This window comes from Anolis sagrei, chromosome 6 (genome assembly GCF_037176765.1).
Source record: "Anolis sagrei isolate rAnoSag1 chromosome 6, rAnoSag1.mat, whole genome shotgun sequence".
Classification (NCBI taxonomy): Eukaryota; Metazoa; Chordata; class Lepidosauria; order Squamata; family Dactyloidae; genus Anolis; species Anolis sagrei.
The window spans coordinates 102,098,573-102,120,599 of record NC_090026.1 but is presented as its reverse complement, the minus strand read 5'-3'; the positions used below and the strand labels follow the sequence as shown (position 1 = coordinate 102,120,599).

At 39.0% G+C, this 22,027-nt stretch overlaps 1 protein-coding gene across 1 annotated transcript in view; it reads right to left on the bottom strand.

The window, feature by feature from the left end:
- Nucleotides 1–3,177: 3,177 nt before the first annotated feature.
- The window catches only part of CALCR (calcitonin receptor), a 165,086-nt gene continuing 146,236 nt past the window's right edge, over nt 3,178–22,027 (bottom strand). Inside the window, exons 12-13 of the mRNA XM_060782252.2 lie at nt 15,330–15,371; nt 3,178–5,660 (exon numbers count right to left, since the gene is read on the bottom strand). Of these exons, the coding sequence (XP_060638235.2) occupies nt 5,439–5,660; nt 15,330–15,371 (264 nt within the window). The 3' untranslated portion in view covers nt 3,178–5,438. The remainder of the gene's footprint in view (nt 5,661–15,329; nt 15,372–22,027) is intronic.

Below are 22,027 nucleotides of genomic sequence, written 5' to 3'. Positions count from 1 at the left end.
AGAAAGTGCTTTCCTGTGTATCTAATGTTGCTTTTCTCATACTTTAGGCGTTATATCAGGACTTGTCTTCTCAAAGTGGGTGGGCTCATGTGTTAATAAAAAGGGGAGATTCAATGTACTGAATTTCACACAAATTGATGGGTTTTAAAATGAAGACAGAGTTGTTAATGTTTCTTGTCCATGTGTCAATGTGTATATGAAGTTTTGTGCCATAAAACCGCAGCTTCCTAAGGGTGGGCACAATCTTAATTAAAACTGCATTGATGACTTTTCATGTCTAGCTTCCCCCAACTGTGCTGCATTCCTTTTAATTACAAGTGCAAGACTTTCAAATGGATTAAACCTTAATGGAATGGCATGGGTAAGGCACTAATGTGGAAATAAAGAGAAGGGACTGATTTGGAAGGATTTCAGTGGAATGGGTTTAATTACAACATGTCAGCATACAATGGAGAGACTGAAAGTCAGGTTGTTTAATATTTTCAATGATACATGGAATACGTTTTCGGTCTCTGTATAGCCTGGGAAGAGAAGATACCTATTTAAGTTTTATTTAGTCTTTATTATCAGGAAACTCTGGTTCAAGAGATTTTGTATCCATTTGTGCTTAACTAGCCAAAGCCCCACATGGTCCATCCACACCTCATGGTGACTGGGTGGCTGAACTTATTTAAGGGTGTAATATCATATAGTATCCACCTGCCTGAGAAAATGCCCCATTGAAGCTAAAGTGGATTACTACTCAGAAGATATGTACGAGACTGTATGCTATATTAGGAATTAAACCAATGTATAATTCTGCACTATGATGCCCAGCTCAATAACACTAAAAGAACTAGTCTAATGCTGAGGTTAAGACCTCAATCAAATATTTCCATAATCATACCCAGTTTGATTTGGATGTGCCATCTGTGAATACTTCAAGGGAAGGCTTCTTTGATGTAGGTCTATTATTTTTTCATTTGAGTTTGATCACATATGATGCTTCAACAATTAGACAAATCATGAAAGATGTATCTGCATTTGATCCTAATGTAAGGACTGCGAAACTGTATCCAGAACTAGAAGATCTTTATGACAAAGACTGGTCTTGTCAGAGTTTGTGCCATGGAAGTCTTCAGAGATAACTTTGACAATATTTGCCCGTGACTTAGGTTACATCGTCATATGTTCTGAAATTTGCCAAACATTAATCCTGGAGCTGCCCAGAAGTCTAATTCTAGTTTTTACTTCTACATTTGAAATGTTTATTTAGAAACGTAGGGTTCTTTCACAATGCAAAACCATAGCATTATGATTTAACTTGAACACCTGCGACTACGGTTTTGTAATTTGGGAGGCACTAGAGGTCTCTGGCTAAGTATTCTGAACTACAAGTTTCATGTTCTGGAAGGACAGAGCCATGGCAGTTCAAGTGGAATCACAGTACTATCATTGTGTAGTGTGAATAATATAGCATCAGGTTAAATTTGCTTGGTTCCATACAATTTCACCTGCATGAATATGGAAGCATATGAATACTGTACATGACATGATTTTATTCTGAGCAACCTTTGCTTGACAAACACTGACTTTCCCTGGAAGAGAAATAGGAACATAGGATAAAACAAAACCTCACTCTCTACTATCTGGTTCTTGGATTCTATTAGAAGTATGTAGTGGCATATTTGTGTGTGTACGATGATAAAACATGAGTTCCAGCATGGTATAGTGTTTGAGTGTTGGACCAGGACCATGAGATTGACTTCCTACTTGGCCATGGAAACCAACTAGGGAACTTGGGCAAGTCACAGTCTGTCAGCCTTAAGATGGATCTGCATTATATGATCAGTGTAGACCAAGTATGGACAAACTTCAGCCTTCCAGGTTTTTGGACTTCAACTCCCAGATATTCCAGTCAGCTTACCAGTTGGTAGGAATTATAGGAGTTGAAGTCCAAAACACCCAGAGGGCTGAAGTTTGCCCATTTCTAGTGTAGACCCATAAAATGTAGTTTAAATTGCATTATATAGGTCTACACTGATCAGGCATGTAGCCGGGGGGGGGGGGGATTTGAGGGGCTTCAGCCCCCTCCCCCCCGAAATGCTCATGATGGTCCACGAGAAGGGCTTACTGGTGCATTATTTAAACTGTTATGTTTATTCATATCATGATCTGATCACCATGCTCAATATATCCCATATGCATGGGGGTATTGGGGTAACGATACAAAAGGTTTGCTAGGGCAGACCCTCTTTCACTCAGACTCAGCCCCCCCCCCCGAATCAAACTCAGCCCCCCCCCCCCGAATCAAAATCCTGGCTACGGGCCTGACAGTGATCATATAATGCATTGAAACTGCATTATTTGGCGGTGTAGATTAAGCCTTAAAAGAGCGGAAGAAGAAGGCCTTAGAGCTGTGGTTCTCCGCTCTTTGGTTCTCCGCTCTTTGGTCCTCCAAGTGTTTTGGACTTCAGCTCCCACAATTCCTAACAGCTGGTAAGCTGGCTGGGATTTCTGAGAGCTTAATCCAAAATAACTGGAGGACCAAATGTTGGAAATCACTGCTTTATAGGAAGACACATCTCCTCTGAACAATTTCTGCCAAGAAAACCCTGTGATAGGTTGATACTAGGGCACCATAAAACAGAAATTATTTGAAGGCGCATGGCAACAAGAAATAGTAAAACATAGCAAATACTTTGTAATTTTTATCTACATAAAATAGGACCATTGACAAAATACAGGCAGATCTCAGTTAACTTTCACAGCCTACTGGTCTCTTCCTTGTTCTTCATCTAGTTTGTAGTTTTTTTAGCTGCTTCAAAATTGGAATGATGAAGAAAAAGTGTTGTGGAAACACATTTTGATGCCGAGTGGCAGCAGGAAAAATAAACAGCAGCTGCCTCCAGCACCTCTTACTGAGTATATGTGAACAGCAAAACTGATAAAAGGGGGAAAATAGAGAAGCTTGTCCCTGCAGCTTCCTGCAGCATTTTAGAAAATCATAGAGCTATACAGGATGCAGCAGCATAGCTTCCTTTTTTCAAAACTTAATAAAATCCATTGTATGAATCAGATTTTTTAAAATAATGTAGGCGCATACCTAAAGTTTTGTTTTACGTAGTTTTGAAGATCAAATTAAGTAGGTGACATTCCCCCATTCTCCATACACTGAGTAAATCGATTTCTGCCGTTTGTCATTACTCTTGCCAGCATAATAATAATAATAATAATAATAATAATAATAATAATCTTTATTTATACCCCACCACCATCTCCCCGATGGGGACTCGGGGTGGCTTACAGCGCCCAAACAACAAATTACAACAGAGTAAAACCAAAAACACAAACCAAAAATGCAAACAATAAACAACATGATAATTACATAAAACATGTGAATACATAACAATATAACATCACAATATGCACAAACACAATGACAATGGGTGGTATACCTGTAATGATTAAAAGAAAAACTAATTAAAAAACTAATTAAAAACTCGGGTGAGATAAAAGAGAAGCAGGTTATTTATAGCGGGGGTTGTGGAATCAAGCTTTCCCACAAGGGGACACACACGTATACTCCAATGACAGAATGTTGAGGCTAAGCAATAATGTGAGATTGTGTACCTGCTCACCAAAGGTGCAGTAGAAGAGCCAGGTTTTAAGGTTCTTTTTAAAAGTTTCTAGGGTAGGGGCTTTCCTAATTTCTCCAGGCAATGAGTTCCAGAGTCAGGGAGCCACAGAGGAAAAAGCTCTCTCCCTTGTACTTACCAGGTGAGCTTGTGAAACTGGCAGGGGCGAGAGAGGGGCCTCCCCAGAAGATCGGAGAGCCCGAGATGGTTCATGGAGGGAGATACGGTCACAAAGGTAAGCGGGTCCCAAACCGTTTAGGGCTTTATAGGTGATAACCCGCACCTTGAATTGAGACCGGAATATAAACGGCAGTCAGTGGAGCTCCTTAAACAGGGCGGTTGACCGCTCCCTGTAAGTCGCCCCAGTTATTAAAATAGCAGGCATTATGTTGGCAATTTCTTCCTGGATGTTGGTCTTCAAATCTTGTAGGGTCCTTGGATGGTTCACATAAACACGGGATTTCAAAAAACTCCATACAAGATTTGAAGACCAACATCCAGGAAGAAATTGCCAACATAATGCCTGCTATGCTGGCAACAGTCATGACAAAGGCCAGAAATCGGTTTACTCAGTGTATGGAGAATGAGGGATGTCACCTACCTAATCTGATCTTCAAAACTACGTAAAACAAAACTTTAGGTATGCTCCTACATTATATAAAAAAATTCTGATTCATAAAATGGGTTTTATTAAGTTTTGAAAAAAGGAAGTTATGCTGCTGCACCCTGTACATCTGGCTACTGAAAGGGAAATCATAAGGAAAGTGGAAAAAAGGGAAAGAAAAAGAAGTCATTCCTGGAACAGAATCTTGCTCTTTTTGTCATTTCCAAATTTTCTGTGAAGGAAGTCATGCCCACATACACATCTACTTCATAAACTGAGATATACCTGTATATGCTGAATATTTAGAAGCAGAGTTACATACAATTATAAAGAAAAAATTCCAAATACATTTCACAGTTTATTTGCAGAGAAAAAAATGTTCCATATGTCTGATAGTTGGGCTGAAAAATATGGCTGAAAATTTCCCTTTACATGATTAATATAAAGCATCCAGAAAATGGAATATCACACAGTCTCCTGGTTCTCTCATGAGACTTTCTGACAGAACACTGTGTTTCTTATGCTTAATCAATTCTTTTTGACAGTTTGTGACACAATAAATAGTTTACCTTCATTTTTGTCCTGTGTTGGATGTTAAAATAATACTGAATGCCATCCTCTTGAGATATTGAGCGTTTAAATACAATGGAATGATTTGTTTTAATTGTTTGCTCTAAGTACAAAAAAATGTTAGGAAAGCATCTCAGCTGATGGATATTCAAAGAATAAAAGCTTTCCAAGCCACTTACAAATAACTCATATTTCTAGTTCAGATGTCTAGAGTAAAATGAAAGTATTGAATGAAAAAGCTGTGGATTGTCTCCTGTCTGCATTTAGCTCAGTTTCAGGAACAAAGATCCACTTGTAGAAACAATGGCATCTCCCAGTGGGAGATTCAAGGGAAGTTGTTTCTTATTACGGCATCCTCCTTTCATGTGACCAAGGTAGGGGACAGATGAAATCTCATGCTTCTCACTGGTCCCGCTCCAACTGTGGTCCTTTTCTAGCTCTTAATGCAGCCTTTGACAGTTGGAGCCACTGACCACTTTTCTATCTCTGTCAGACTCTCTTTGAGTTCTCTCTACCAGATAGCCGAGTTTCTGTAATTTGCACAAGATGCGTCCTGTCACCCGACCGAGCCCCATCTTGCACCGGCCTTGGTGGCTTCACCTTCTCTTCTTCTTCACAAACAGAATGCTGTGCCTGCTGTGTAAAAGCTAGGCAGACGTCTCTCCTGATTTTAAGGCAACCAGTTCAGAGTCATCTATATATTTTCCATTAAACTGTTCGCTGTTGGAATCATGATGATATAGGTAAATTGGGACCTCTGTGATAGAGGTTGCTGTGTAGGAGGTAGATCGCGTAGAGCAATGTTCTCGCCGCCTTTGACCCCACTGGGTTTTGTACTGCATCCACTGCCTCTTCAAAGCTCCTTGGACCTGCAGGCATAAATATGAAGAGTTTAGACTAAGAAGGTTTGTCATTGTGTTGTCGAAGGCTTTCATGGCTGGAATCACTGGGTTGCAATGAGTCCTCACAACCTCTGAGGATGCCTGCCACAGATGTGGGCAAAATGTCAGGAGAGAATGCTTCTGAAACGTGACCATACTGCCTGGAAAACTCACAGCAACCCAGTTTCTCATTGTTAATTCTAAAACAACAGTTAATGAATTTTCTCAGTCTTCAAAAACTCACTTAGAATGATAGATGTGTTTGGCTGAGGTTTGGAACTACAAAAAGGTAATGTTGGAGTAATAGGCTTAATATGGTGGGTAGGAGCCCAAGACAGCATGTTGTAAATGTTGCAGTGTTGGACTGGACTCTAGAAGACCAAGGTTTGCATCCTGTTCAGCTATGAAAACCCACTGGCTGATCTTGGGAAGTCGCACACACAGTGGCAACCACCCACATCACAATCCCTGCATTGAGCCTTCTCTTCTAGGTCACTCAGAATGGGGGTGCATGAGTAAGCATGTGGAAGATCACTTTCCCCATCTTTTTGTCCAGGCTGCTTCCTGTCTCATTCTTTCCTGCTTCAGTTGCCCTCTTTAATTGGTAAGGCCAAACACTTGCAATCCTATTCTGTCTCTTTCAGCTCTCATCTCCTCTGGCTCCTGAGTGTCAGGATGTCCAAGGTGGACTTGAGAACTAGTGCATACCACAGTAGCTCTACAGCATCACTGGCAGCTCAGGAGTCAGAGGAGAGGAGCATACTGCAAACACCATTGCAAGTGTCACAGAAAAAACTGGAGAAGGGTCAAGAACATGGGGCCTCACCAGCAAAGAAGGAGCAGTGGCTTTGGACACAGTACTACAAGGGGTAAGACATATGGTGGCCTGGACAAAGAGAGAAAGAGGGAGCTACCACTTGCTTACTTGTGAGTAAACAATCTCTCTCTGCTCTGAGAAGCCTAGAAATGAAGGCACAGTACATGTATTATGGTATGGGAGGAGGCCCATGGTGAGCTGACACCAGCCCTAGTTATTTCACTACCTTTCCCCATTCTACTCAGAAAATGGCGTAGTCCATATTTGATATGCGTTACTACTGTAGCCAAACTTTGATTTTAAAAAGCACCACCCCCTTCTTTGAGTAGAGTGGTGAAAGGTAGGAACTTAGTCCATCTTGGGAGAACCTAAAAGGAACACCAATCACTCTACTCCCTCTGTTGTGGCTGTGAAGTACCAAGAGCTTCTGCCATTTCCTCACCCAAGTTAATACTGTATCATCTGTGGAAAAGTCAACCCAAAGCTTTTGGGTTGAGTTTTTGTCTAATTTTTTCAACTTATATATAAGTATATATGATACTGCAGGCCACTCTGGGGACTGAACTTTTTTAAAAGTGAAATGAAACACATCTTCCCTGAAAATCAAAATGAAAGGAAACACATCAACTTTATAGCTGGCGGTGGGGATAACACTGAAATCTATCTCACCTTTTATTCTCCAATACTTCCATACAACACTGTTATGTAGCCATCATTTTTTGTGTTTAGATATTTTACTATTGCATTGTACAATGGTTGAAAATAGATTCTGATTCCAGCCACATGCAAGTAGAGTAGAAAATGAAAAATGAGTGATATGAATAGCTGAGGTACATGAAATGGATCCTAAATTTTGTTTTCATATTTTATTTAATTTTAAAACCTATTAGGAAACTTGGCCAAGTCTTCATTTGAAAGCACGAAGCTATTACTGCTCATAATGAAAGCATGACTGTGGACATGTATTTCCAGACTGTGAGTTGTGATCCAAAGCAAAAATACGAAAACAGAGTATGGGTTCATTGACTTTTCATTACTTTCTTCATTTTTGAAAATTTGGTTGTGCTCCCACACCTATTACCTTGGGTAAGCTCCATTGAACTCAATATACATTTATAAATTAAACACCTTTTGTTTCTTGCTTCATTCAGGTACACATCTTTGGTATTGAGGGTATGGCTCTGTTTTCCCTTAAATAGTCCTTTAGTTTCGTTGATGAGATTTTTCAGACTAGAACTGTGTGCAAAACAACAACATGTGGTCCTGTGGTCAAAAGACCAGTGCATAGTGAAGGGTACATTTCTTAATGTCAAAAGTGCTATCTAGTACTTTTGACAGTAAGTAGACTGGTTCCAAAACCACTCTGCTCTTTGTTGTTTAATTAAATCCCCTTCCAGACTAGGTTTCTATGTATCAGGGTGAACCATTTACATGTGGACTCGTGGCTGTGTTGACATGTGCATTCTTTAGTCTGCTATCTGTTACTTGACTCAATTTAACTTGATAGAGAGGTTTAAAACAACAAAAATTCCATTCCACAACAATATAATACTATGTTAAATTAATCTGTTGCTTAAGATCCCCAATATCATAGATAGTCCTTCCCTTTTTCTCAAATCCAAAAACTCTGCATCCATCAGCTCTAAATCCTCTCTGTGTTAGCTCAACACCTTGTCAGCTTCAGCTTCAAACCCTGCCTGAATTCAAGCTCTGCCTTTGGGTATATTCTGGTCCCTTTCCAGCCACCCTTCACAGCTCCCTGAGCCATGACGGGCTGCCTAAAATTCAAGGCTGCCTAGTGTCTCCTTCACAGAATTGAAAAGACTACCATATTTACAGCAAAACAGTGGTTGAGATCTTGCACCAGGAGATTGTATTGAGTGAATTTATACAATATATTTCCTCGTACAAGCCCCCAAGCCCACCTCCCCCAGATGACCTTTGCCATGTTGGTGGACAGCAGAGGAAGCTACAGAGATGCCTCCAGCTATTTTCTTTTAACTGCACACATTGTGATAGGCATTCCCAGGGACTTCCAAAGAGTCCTCAGGTAATCCCTGTGGACATCTTTATTGCTCTGCACCCCCCACAAATAGTTGTGTGCCTTCAAGTGACTTCTGACTTACGGCAACCCTAAGGGGAAGTGGCATTGAATCTGCTGGAGTTGTAAGCCACCTTGAGTCCCCCTGCAGGGGTGAAAAAGGCAGGGTATAAATGAAGCAAATAATAATAATAATAATAATAATAATAATAACTACTTTATTTTTATATCCCGCCTCCATCTCCTCAAGGGGACTCAGAGCGGCTTACATGGGGCCAAGCCTGATTAACACAGTGAAAATGTAACACACTAGCTAAATCTCCCTGGGGAGGGAGTTCCAGAGCCGGGGGGCCACAACTGAAAAAGCCCCCTGATAAGGCCCTCTCTCTCATCCCAACCAATCTTACCTGAGACAGAGGTGGAAGCAAAAGAAGAGCCTCCCCAGAGGATCTTAGAGATTGTGCAGGATTTTTAAAAAAAGATTTTTATTAGATTATTCATATATATGTGTGTGTGTGTGTGTGTGAGTATGAAGAGATTGCGCAGGTTTGTAGGGGAAGATGCGGTCACAAAGATAGGCAGATCCTGAACTGTTTAGAGCTTTATAGGTGATGACCTGCACCTTGAATTGGGACCGGAAACTTATTGGCAGCCAGTGGAGCTGTTGAAACAGGGGAATAAATAAATAAAGATACCAAAGGGTTTTCTTGTGTTCATCTTCCTCTGAGGCTTGCCTTCACTTTACTCTGAAATGGAGAGAGAGTGTGATTTGCTCAAAGACCCCTCAGGGGTTTTCTATGGCCATGGGGGTGTTTAGATCTTAGTCTCTGGAATCATAGTCCATACCACATTGATTCTCTAAAGGAAAGTAGTTGGATGGATCTCTGTTCCTCTCCTTACCCTCCATTAGAGATGTTATAAGGTATGGCCTGTACAACTGAGGCTTAACACAGAGTTGTAGGTTTTTTGGGCTGTATGGCTAGGTTCTAGAAGCATTTCTAGAATGCTTCTTGAATGCTTCTCAAATGCTTCTAGAACATGGCCATACAGCCTGAGAAACCTACAACAACTCAATGATTCCAGTCATGAAATCCTTCGACAATACGCTTAACACGGATTTTTTATTTTGAAAAAGTCTGTACATATAAATTGTGAGTTAGTAGAAGGAAGAACAGGTGGATGTCTTTGTGAATTGAAATTGACATAACACTGTTTAGAAGTTAACACAAAGCTCCCTCCCTCAGTCTGCTTTTGTCTGAATGGACAAAATGGTTGAGTTCTGGCACTGAAAACAATAGCTACACTCTGCTATGTTCCCGAAGGCACTTTTCTGTGGTTTTAGGGATATATCCAGTCTCTGAGTCACTGTTTCACCTTTAGCTCCTTGGTGAATCTCAAGGTTCTAGTAAAAAAGAAAATAGCTCATCTATGCCTAAAGCCATTCTCCCCTTTTGACATTCCTTAGAGCTCTTGGAGTAACATTTCCCTTTAGTAGAAGCACCTCTGCTTCTTCATTTCTGATTTCGTTACAAGTAGGGGAGCCAAGATAAGAGTGCATATCAACCTGGATTAAAAGCATCCCTTTCTATCCAAAATCTCAACAATCTTCTTTTCACAGGCTTTACAATACAGAATACACAATCAAAATAATGATGCAAAGGATGCATATATAGGGTATATAAATATGATTTTTGCATTAGAAATGGCCTTGAAAGAATTTACATTAAATCTGCTGTACCCATTCCTTTCATAAGGACCACACAAAAAGAGAAAACACCAGCAATTATAAATTTCCCTCTATGGGACATGTATATATTTGTTTTATAGTAATTATATATTTGAGAATCAATGTGAAGAATGTTGGAGGAGGAGACCAGGGTTCAGATGCACATTTAACAATGGAAACTCACTTGGTAACATTTGGGAAATCACACTGTCTCAGCCATGGAGGAAGGCAATGAATACATCTTAACAAGAAAACTCTAGAACGGGGATGCATAAGCTGACATGAGAGAGTGGCCCAGGAACAACAAATTATCTATGTGGATAATGTCACTATAGAGTTTCACAATTAGATGGAATTGGTGTAAGTGTTGTGTTTGGAGGAAGTGACACATTTCTCATGGGAGAGACACAATAACAGTCCTGTCTTATTCCCTGGTGTCTTCTCTAACCATTCGACGAGGACCAAATGAAAAGTTTTTCCTGTTGATTAAGATGACTTCTTCAGAGCCCCCAGTGGCACAGTGGGTTAAACCACTGAGATGCTGAACTTGCTGACCAAAAGGACAGTGGTTCAAATCTGGGGAGCAGGGTGAGCTCCCGCTGTTAGCCCCAGCTTCTGCTAACATAGCAGTTTGAAAACATGCAAATGTGAGTAGGTCACTAGATACTGCTTTGGCAGGAAGGTAATGGCGCTCTATACAGCACGTAGTCATGCTGGCCCCATGACCTTGGAGGTGTCTATGGAAAATGCCAGCCCTTCGGCTTAGAAATCGAGGTGAATATCACCCCCCAGAGTCGGACATGACTAGACTTAATGTCAAGGGAAACCTTTACCACCACCACCACCTCCTCCTCCTCCCCACTTTTCATATTTATTTATATACTGCTTTTTCTCTCTTAAAGAACTGTGAACAGTGGCAAAAACAATAAAATGCACAAATCAAAATCTATAGGCTACAAATATTAAAACAGAATGAAACCTAAAACTATCTAAAATGAATAATCGAAATCATTAAAACCAATTTAAAATACATAAAACACCGCACCACAACCCCTGACTTGAAATGCTTGGGTTACTTTCTCTAAATTCGTGGTGTTCTGGACACAGCTTTTGTGGGTTCTGAAAATCAGAGAATAAATAAAACCGTGCCACTGTCTCCAAATGCAGATATGGAACATTATGCCGTTTCTGAACATTTGTTTTGGATTAATTTCACCGGATTCTGCCTTCATGAAAAATTGTCCAGTAATAAGCAATAAATCACTAAGGAAACCAAGCTTCCATTGCATTACAGTTAATCCCTTTTTGTGTGCCATGTTATAGTTTTTCCCTCAAGAGAAATAGCACTGTGATCTCTCTGCATCTGGCAACAGCTAGTTGGACAATTTTACTGGAGGAAACTAACAACTGAAGATTAGGCTCCAACTTTAGCTTAAGGGTTGCATTGGATTTAAAGAGTAGCTGGAGCCTTTGGAGAAATGTTGAGAGAATGCTGATAGGCTTTTCAAGATGAAGGTTTTCAAGAGCAATTCATATACTTTAAATGGTTATGCTGATGCTTTTATGTTAAGCCACTTTGAATCCCCTTTGGGGGAGATAAAGTGGGGTATAAATAAATATACTCGTATATACTTAAATATAAGCTGATCTGAATATAAGCCGCGGCATCTAATTTTACCACAAAAACCAGGGAAAACGTATTGACTTGAGTATAAGCCAAAGGTGGGAAAAGCAGCAGCTACTAGTAAATTTCAAAATAAAAATAGATACCAATAAAATTACATTAATTGAGGCATCAGTAGGTTAAATGTTTTTGAATATTTACATAAAACTGTAATTTAAGATAAGACTGGCCAGCTCTGATTAAACCATTATTCTAACTTTCTTCAATGTAAATGTTCTTACGTATCCTTCCAATAATAATAGAGTGAAATAATAAATGTAATAATAACAATAATAAATAGGGAAAAATAATACATGTAATAATAATAATAATAATAGAGTAAAATAATGTAAATGTAATAATGATAACAACAATAAATAGAGTGAAATAATATATAATAATAATAATAATAATAATAATAATAGCAGAGTAAAATAATAACTAACTTTGACACAAGTATAAGCCAAGGGGGCTTTTTCAGTCTAAATAAAGGTCTGAAAAACTCAGCTTATACTTGAGTATATATGGTAATAATATTACTAATAATAGAAGAAGCTAGATCCCCCTCCCACAATTCTCCAAAACTTATCTCACACTGGAGATGAATTTGTGCCTCTGTATAAAAGGAACAGGATCTTATGTTGCATTACAACTCTGCTGTCCCTCACCACAGGGAGACATCAATGTTTGCAGCTTATATCTTGCCTTTTTCCATTATCTTTTGAAAGTCCTTCCTGATATTTCTCCCTCTCAGATTTATGCATTTTACTTGACTTAAAGTATTTCCAAGCTGCCTTTCAGGGCAATGATTCTCCCAAAGCAACTCCTCTCGTAGAGTTAAGATGCAACTGTACATCATAACAACAGTTTTCACAAGAACAGTTATCTTAAATAAAGTATCAATGAAAGCTTACGCTGTAGTATATTTAGATTGCTTCAAGATGCTTTGTTGTTTTACAACAATATTTTACAAGAATAATTCAAAATAATTCAGAATTATAAAAATATACCAAAGGTTTGATAGCAGCAGTATTGACCTGCATACAGTAATTTAAAACCAATAAAGTCAGGGCCATCAGAAGACTATTCAAACCTATAAAACCAAGAGGATCACATAACATTTAGGGAAACAGTACATTAAAAATAGGCATTCACTATCTAGCTGAGGGCAGAAAGGAGAGGATCCTATAGTTACGGGGCCACTGCTGGTAAGGCTCCATCTCTTATGCCCATGAGTCTAATCTATCTCAATAGTGGGGGCATGATAAGAAAACTCTTTTTTTTTCTGTGTCAGGAGTGACTTGAGAAACTGCAGGTCGTTTCTGGTGCAAGAGAATTGGCCATTTGCAAGGGCGTTGTCCACGGGACGCCCAGATATTTTACCATCCTATGAGAGGCTTCTCTCTTGTCTCCGCATGGGGAGCTGGAGCTGACAGATGGGAGTTCACCCCGCTCCTTGGATTTGAACCACCAACCTTTCAGTCAGCAGTCCTGCCGGCACAAGGGTTTAACCCATTACACTGCTGGGGGCTCCTATAAGAACTCTGAAAGCAAGTGGAAGGTTAGTATGGGGGAGTTAGAAAACAGGCAGAACTAATATAAGTCTTTGATGAGCTTCAGAAATGGTATAACCCCCATATCCATGGGGGACATGCTCCAAGACACCCATGGAGATCAAACAGATCCCACATCATCATCATCATCATCATCATCATCATCATCATCACTAGATAATAATAATATATAATATTATATAATAATATAACTTATTATTATTATTATATTTAAGCTGAAAGCATGCCATAGAATCATACTGGAATAGCTAGAAAAACCCGCAAACACATCAGGGAATATATTTTTGGAGCTTGAGTATGGATCTGGGTATAAGGTGAATGCCCTGTATTTTGCAAAGCTATTCTAGCAGCAGATATGAGTTATAATGCTATTGGGGCGGGGGGAGGTACAATAATAATAGTGTTGAAGTAAGGTTTATCTCCCATTCCAATCACTTTCTGGGAAAGGGACCATTTTGTCCTTCGCTTCAGTAAACAAAATACCTTATGTTGGCCTTGTGGGAGTAATTATCCTCATGCGTTTCTTATAGGTTTCTTACCTATTTAACCACTATGTGATATAGGATACTGGAATATATGAAACTTTGGTTCAAACTTCTGGCTTTCATTCTGTTGTTATGTAACTAACATGTGTGTACATGAAAGCAGCTGGCACTTTCCACACCGCCTTTAAAAATGTTCCAAAACTCATTTTACTTGTGGATAATTCAAAAACAGAAACACGCTGATAAAATTATGAGATGTCTAGATATTCGGATAGAAGTGGGGTCAAGTTTTTCTCAGGCATAGATTCCGGCAAAGTTAGCAACCCACTTCTACCATTGTAGCCAACACTGTCAAGACTTCCAAACACCACACAGTCAGTTCCTAGTAAAACCAGAATATGAATTTTGTGGTTTCTGGAACCTAGCCTTGACCTCAAGACATTAAATATCAACATCTCAATTCATGGCATTTCCAGGAACAAAGAGCTGAGATTGTTATGAAACTATAGTGCAATGCTTAATTCAATATAAAGATATATAAAACTATTACTAAGTTGGCCTCACTTCAATATTTCCAGAATAAAGAAAAGAGTTTGTACATTTAAAAATCATTGTAAAGGTGAGGTGGGCAAAATGTGGCGTCCCGTGGGCAAAACACAGCCACCAAAGCCTTCTATATACCACTTCTGGAATTGTTTGGGGACCTCTGAACTAAGATCACTTACAGTTCTATTTTGTCTGATGTTGATGTTGCTCATGGCATAGGAAGAAGGAAGGATAGGGATTACTCTGTTTTCTCCCCAGTGTGCCTGTAGTGTGCTTTGAAGAAATAAATATGGTGATATATTTTTGGGGGGTGGGGAGCAGTTTTCTCAATGGAAGTTCCTGAAGCTGAATGAGCTCTGAACATGTCAATATGTTTTTTTTTTCATTTGGGGATTTTTTTTTTGTCAGGAGTAACTTGAGAAACTGCAAATCACTTCTAGTGTGAGAGAATTGGTCATCTGCAAGTATGTTGACCAGGGGACGCCTGGATGTTTTGATATTTTACCATCCTTGTGAGAGGCATCTCTCATGTCCCTGCATGGTGAGCTAGAGCTGACAGAAGGAGCTTGTCCACGCTCTCCCTGGATTCGAACCTCCGACCTGTTTGTCTTCAATCCTGCCGGCAAAAGGGTTTAATGCACTGTGCCACCAGGGGCTCCCTTATTTTGGCGATGCAGTGTATTGACTCAGTCTACAGTTGACTCAACCCATTTTTCAAGCCAAGCTGATGTGATTTGGGAGGAACATTAGTACTTGCTTTATTAAGAACAAACAAAGCATTATTGTTGATCATTGGAAAGCTTACCTCTCCATTGAAGAAGCAGAAAATTGTTGCCACAAGTAACCCCTGTGAAACAAAAGAAAATGTGTCCATGATTACCTTTGCCTATAATATGAAGAATTTAATTAATCTAACATTTGTTTCTCTATAGTTAGACAATGATAGAACATGAGGCCAAAACAATTCTTGCTGCTGCTTCCTAGCAACTCTTAGTCAGAAACATGCCCATTTAGTCCTTGAAAATAGCATTTAGTCATCAAAAGCCTCATCTCCATTCATTTGCTTAGCTCCCCTTTAAAGCTGTTCAAGCAGCCATCACTACATCTTGTTGCATGAATATCACAGTTAACTTGCATATCCTTCAACTGTCTCAATTTTCCAAGGACATTCATGATTAATCCTCTGCTGTCCCACTTTTTCAGCTGCTTTTAAAATGTAGCAGTTGTGACACCTTAAAAGATGGAAGTTTCTATTGTGGAAGAGTCATACATCAGTACTAATGACAAGAGAGATGTGTAATCTTGTCAGGGATGCCTTTCAACAAAGAGAGACTATAATTGTAGTTCAGTCCTCCCTCCCTTGACCTGATTGTGATTGTCTACTCCTTCTGACTGCTATGTTAAAGGAATGAGCTTGATGTCAATTGCCATCAAGTTGTTTTAAAATGTGCAATGATCATATGAATGAGACCTCTAAGTCACCCTGTTAATAACAATTTTATCAGGACTTGTAAAATAATGATAATAATAATAATTGGAACACAATACACCAGACATCATGATTGAGGAAAAGAAAAAAGTTTGGATTATTGATGTCGCCATACCAGGTGACAGCCGAGTTGACGAAAAACAAGAGGAAAAACTCAGCTGTTATTAAGACCTCAAAATTGAACTGCAAAGGCTCTGGCACAAACCAGTACAGGTGATCCCATTGGTCATCGGCACACCAAGTGCTGTGCCAAAAGACCTCAGCCGGCATTTGAAAACAATAAACATTGACAAAATCATGATCTGTCAGCTGCAAAAGACCACCTTACTTGGATCTGCGTGCATCATTTGAAAATACATCACACCGTCCTAGACGTTTGGGAAGTGTTCGAGTTGTGATTTTGTGATATGAAATCCAGCATATATATCTCGTTTATTGTGATATACTGTGTCAAAACCAACAGCACTAGAATGGTCAAGTTTCGACATGGGTGGGTGGCCTGGTGTCCAACAGATCAGAGGATAGGACAATGAATAAAGTGCATAGGGCATGTTTCCATGTTAAGGATAAGAGCAATAAATAAGGTCAACTCAATTTAGGATAAAATGGTAGTAAAGTGCATGGTTAAATTTTTGGGGTCCTACCTAAGGACAATTGTCAGAGGAAAAGTTTAATCAAATGCACAACGGAACATCTATGTCTTCAAATCAAAGCTGTGGCTTCGTTCATAATAACTGGAACACAATTAGCATTGTTTATCCATCTGTAATTTTCCCCTGCTATCTTCTACCTTTTCCAGTTAATTATTTTCCAGTGAACCATGTCTTCTCATGATATGCCTAAAGTATGATAGTCTCAGTCCAGCCATTTTGGCTTCTAGCTTGATTTGCTGTTGGGCATGATTTGTGTTTGGCTCATTTATTTGTCTTTTTGAATGTCCATTTAATCTATAGAAGTCTTCTCCAACACCACATATCAAACAGGGCGATTTTCTCCCCATTGACTTTTTTCTCTGTCCAGCTCTCACCACCATAGATAAAAATAAGAAATGGGACTGATAATTCTGACAGTGATATTCAGTGATATATCTTCACATTTGAAGATCTTGCCAAGTTCCTTCATAGCTGCTATTCCAAGTCCCAGTCTTCTAATTTCTTGACTGCAGCCTCTATTATCATTGAGCCAAGGTCTAGAAAATCTTTAACTATTTCAGTGTCTTCATTTCAACTTTAAAGCTATGCAGAATATCTATGGTCATCATTTTTCTTTTCTTTATATTCAACTGCAACCCTGCCCTTGTGCTTTTTTTAATAGTTGTTTCCAAGTCCTTCCTATTTTCAGCTAGTAGTAGAGTATCACTTGCATATCTTAATTTTTCCTCCCTCCAATTTTCACATCTTCATCCTTTGTCTACTCCAGATTCATCTATTGGTCAGTTTGGAAATTAAACAGATAGGAGTGATCAAAGACCACCTTGCCAAATGGAAAACACTCAGTTTCTCTATATTTTGTACTGATATTGGTCTCTTGTCCTAAGTGCAAATTATGCACCAAGATGATCAAATGTTGTGGCACATTAATTTTTTAAGGAGCAACCTATAGTTTTTCATGATCTATCCCAGGGGTGGCTCATGCCCACTTTGGAGTATTTTATCCCCAAATGCCCTCTTGGCATTAAGTAGGTCATTGATACCATACTGAGGTCAGGGGTGGGGGTGCACTGAACAATTTCAAATTGAAGGATTTAGGGGGAGGGGAGTGCCTTTCTATTCCCTAAAATGACCTGGGGAGGGCTAAAACATGGAGTAAATACCCCTAAAAGTAGGGGAAGGCTTTGGGGTTAGCGACAAAATATTTTGGTTTTTTTGGTTGGAGGTTTCTGCAGACCCTTAGGTCTTCAAGGGGCTAATGTGGCCACCAGCCTCCCTAGTTGTCCATCTCAATCTAAACAACTGTGGCTATAGAACTCTCCCCCAGGCTTTAATCCATAAAGCTCTGGTTGGTCCCCCCCCCCCCACTTCATTCAACATATGTAAAAGAACACAGAAATACACTATCTAACAATTCATTAAAATGTGTACACTTTGATGTTTACTATGCAGCCTATCCATGTATAATTGAATGTAAGACCTACTATATTCAGCCGAACTTTTCTCCAGCTAAGACCGTAACCACCAAAACTGTAGTATCAAAGGAAGAGTTTTCTCATTTGTTTCCCTTCCTTGTTAATAAAGGCACTTTAGGTCACACAATGACTTTCCATTACTGCTCCCATTTTCCTAAATTCTTTTCTCATTTGCAATTTTATAGCCACATTGTCTTTTTTTCTTTCCAGAGGTACAATTGAGCTTGTTTCTTGAAGGCAATGAGTTTGCTCAGATGCCCTTGAAATTAGATTTTAGTTAACCATTTTGTAGAGGACGTTGGTTGAGGTGAGAACAAAAAGAGCTTGGCATTAAAAGAAAAAGTCCCAAATCAAGAGAGTGATGTTATTTCTGCAAAAGAGAAAGTAGCAGCTATAAATGGAGTAATAAAAAAAGGAATGACTGTAGGGCTTACCCTTGTAAGAGGGTGAAAAGAGGTCTCAGTTTATGGTCAGCTTTAAAAGAAAGTGAAATGAGATGGAACTGGGATATGGAAACAATCACAACAGCGACTTGACCCTGACACTACTGTTCTTCTTTAGTGGATAATTACACAGTTAAACCGAGATTTTGTGACTATCATTATTTATGGTGATATTGAGGATGGAAAGAATTGCCAGATGGCCCCAATGAGAAATAATCACACAGTAACTATGGTTAATTGAGCACATTTTAAAGGACAAGAAACAGTTTTCACAGAGCCTCTGTCATAAAATGATTTTTGAAATATTTTTTTATTGATCACACATGCCTAATAGCTATGATTCCAACCTACAAAATACTGGGTTTGCAATTCAGGGAGGAATTTTTAGGCTTCTCCCCAAAGAGCCCTAGTGTTTCACCAAACTATAAACCCCAGGATTGCACAGGTGATGCCATGCCAGTTAAAGTGGAGTGATAGTGCTATAACTGTAAAAAGGACATTCAGAGAGAGAACAAAAACTTCTCAATTCCAGGTTGTCTTTCTGTCTTGTCTGGAGATGTAAAAATTCTGGAAAATCTTAAACTAAAGCAGAAAAATGTTTCCTCTCCCATTTTTTCAGAATTGGTACTTTCTTTTCTCCTCAAATGGCATAAAATCACCATGTTGGTGAATTAAAAGAACAGTTTAATCATACAATAATTAAAAATTGAATTTCTTTATTTTTTAAAACAAATGGACCTACAAAGTCTTGAACTAAAGGAGTTCTTTTGTGTACTAAGAGCAGGTAAAGTGTAAAACAACTGGGGAAAAAACAAATTTGAGTCAAATGGATATTTTCTTTCATATTATAGTTTTTCTAATGTTAAATATTCACTCTCTTTGAAAGAACTGAGAAAACAAAGACCAGGACGACCAGTTTCACATAAAAAATCTTTCTGATTCATAGTTTTTAGAAATAATTTTATGGGAGTCAGTATATGGGCACTACAGCTTAAGCATCCTACTAATCATTCTAAAAATACTTCTTAATCCATGTTATTTACCCCCTTTAATTATTCCAGCTTTTCCGAAAAGAAAATAATTATTTAGCACATTTATACCCCGTCCTTCTTGACCTCCGAATAGGGACTCAGGACAGCTTCCAAACCAGCAACAATTTGATGCCATCACAATATCAAACGCATAATAAAATACAGCCATATACATTTAAATAATTATAAATATACATTAAAACAATTCACCAGGTTAAAATTATCATCCAAATTAGTCCAAAAAGCAGTCCAATAAAATCTTGTCTTTGCCAGTAAAACAGTCTGTTCTGCGAATGCTTGATCCCATAACCAGGATTTAAATTTCTTCCGAAGGTCAGAAGGGAAAGGGCAGATCTAACTTCATTAGGGAATTTGGGGGAGAACATTAGAACCATGGAAATTATAGAAAGGTTAATTGAATCCTAGTTTTGGAAGAGACTCCATGGACCACTGGGTCCAAATCCTGCTCAATGTAGGTATTCAACCTCAAGCATTCCTACGAAGTAGTGGTCCAACGTCTCTAGGTAAGTGGTTCTATTGCTGAATTGCTCTTACTGTCAACATCTTAGATTCATTTCATCTTGTTGTATCCTCTTGAGTAACTCTTCTTTGTGATTGCCATTTAGATATTTAAAGTGAAATTATAGTTCTGCAATTCTATAGTGTGAATGAGTCTCAGGAGCTGTGGGTCATAGTGACATGAAAACAATGGCAAACCATTGCTCAATAAATCTTGCCAAGAAAATCTATGTTAAAGTCGCCATAAGTCAGAATTGCCTTGGAGGCATATAACAACAAGGAAAGAAACAAAATCAATTTGTAACACAGCACAACAACAAAAAAATCTTAGTGCCTTGGTTTTTAGACCTGTTATTGGAGTTATTTGAGGCACTGATTCAGAAAATTGCATTGGATAGACTGCCTCAGCTCTAGTTTCTTAGGTATGGTTGTCATGATTTCCCACGAGTAAGCAGATGAAGTCTGATATATGACATATATTATGTATTTCAAAACTAGAGCTAATAGGGGGAAACTGGTTCCATTTTTAGAATCAGCAGATCAAATATACCCAGAAACCGGACTAACATATGAGGCATCAAAATGTGTGTTGGCCAGTGTAATGTATCATCCCATATACTAATGATTTGTTAATGCTGAATCTAAAATAAAATAAGAAGCAGGCGGGTTGCAATAGTAGTAGTTTACTGTCCACAACAATCAGCCTTCCAAGTTGCCCAGTCTTCTGTATGCCCAAGAGGGAGTTTCTCATCCAGTATCAGCCACTGGTTGAGGTTATGGGTTTTTACCTACCACTTTTGGATTCTCACTTGCTGAGTTAGTATTGGAGCAGTAGGGAAAAAAACTCTATTAGAGAAGTAGAGAAAAAAGAGCCCTGCTTCGTTTTTACTGATCATTTTAAGCGACTCATTTACGACAATTTTAGACTATTTGTTGTAACAAAACCACCTCACAATAGTGAAGCATTTATGGGGTGAAGAAATAGTGAGACAGGGTTGTCATCACTGCTTTGGCTGAGTGTTCTACAAGAAACCCAGCAGGGAACACTTTATTGTGTTATGTTCCAGCTGTGAATGTCGCTTTCGGAAGAAAATGCCTATATTTATTTATCTCAAGTGGGAACAGGCAGCACTTTATACCTTCCTTACGGACTGTGGAGTGCATAAGGACAGCAAGTACCTTTAGACATATACACACAGCATTTCTGTGCAATGTATGCCAAATGGAATACCAAAAATTATGGAAACCATAAAGGGTTTTTTTTTTGTTGCAAAACCAACACTCATCAATGAGAAAAGACTATAAGCAGTACAACGAGAAAAGGAATTAAATGAACCATAGTTAAATGGACAGTAAATATAATTGCCTTTAAAATAATTTTAAGTTATAATAGTGGTCAATATTTTACCCAATACAATGTTAATTACAGCCAGTTTATGTACATTTAAGGTTCATTTTTACAAAAGTAAAGTGATCCTGGACTCATAGGTGAGCCTGGAACCCCAGGTCTCAGCTGTGGTCAGGGTAGCTTTTGCACAATTAAAACTTGTGCGCCAGCTATGCCAATATCTTGGGAAGTCTGACTTGACCACGGTGGTCCACACTCTGGTTACATCCCAAATAGATTACTGTAATGCACTCTACGTGGGGTTACCTTTGAAGACTGCTCGGAAGCTTCAGTTAGTCCAACAGACAGCAGGCAGGTTGCTTTCCAGAGTGGGGTACAGGGAGCATACAACCCCCCTGTTCCACCAGCTCCATTGGCTGCCTGTCTGCTTCCAAGCACAATTCAAGGTACTGGCTTTAGCCTATAAAGCCCTAAATGGTTCAGGTCCAGTTTACCTGTCTGAACGTATCTCCCTCTATGAACCACCAAGGACGTTAAGATCATCGGGG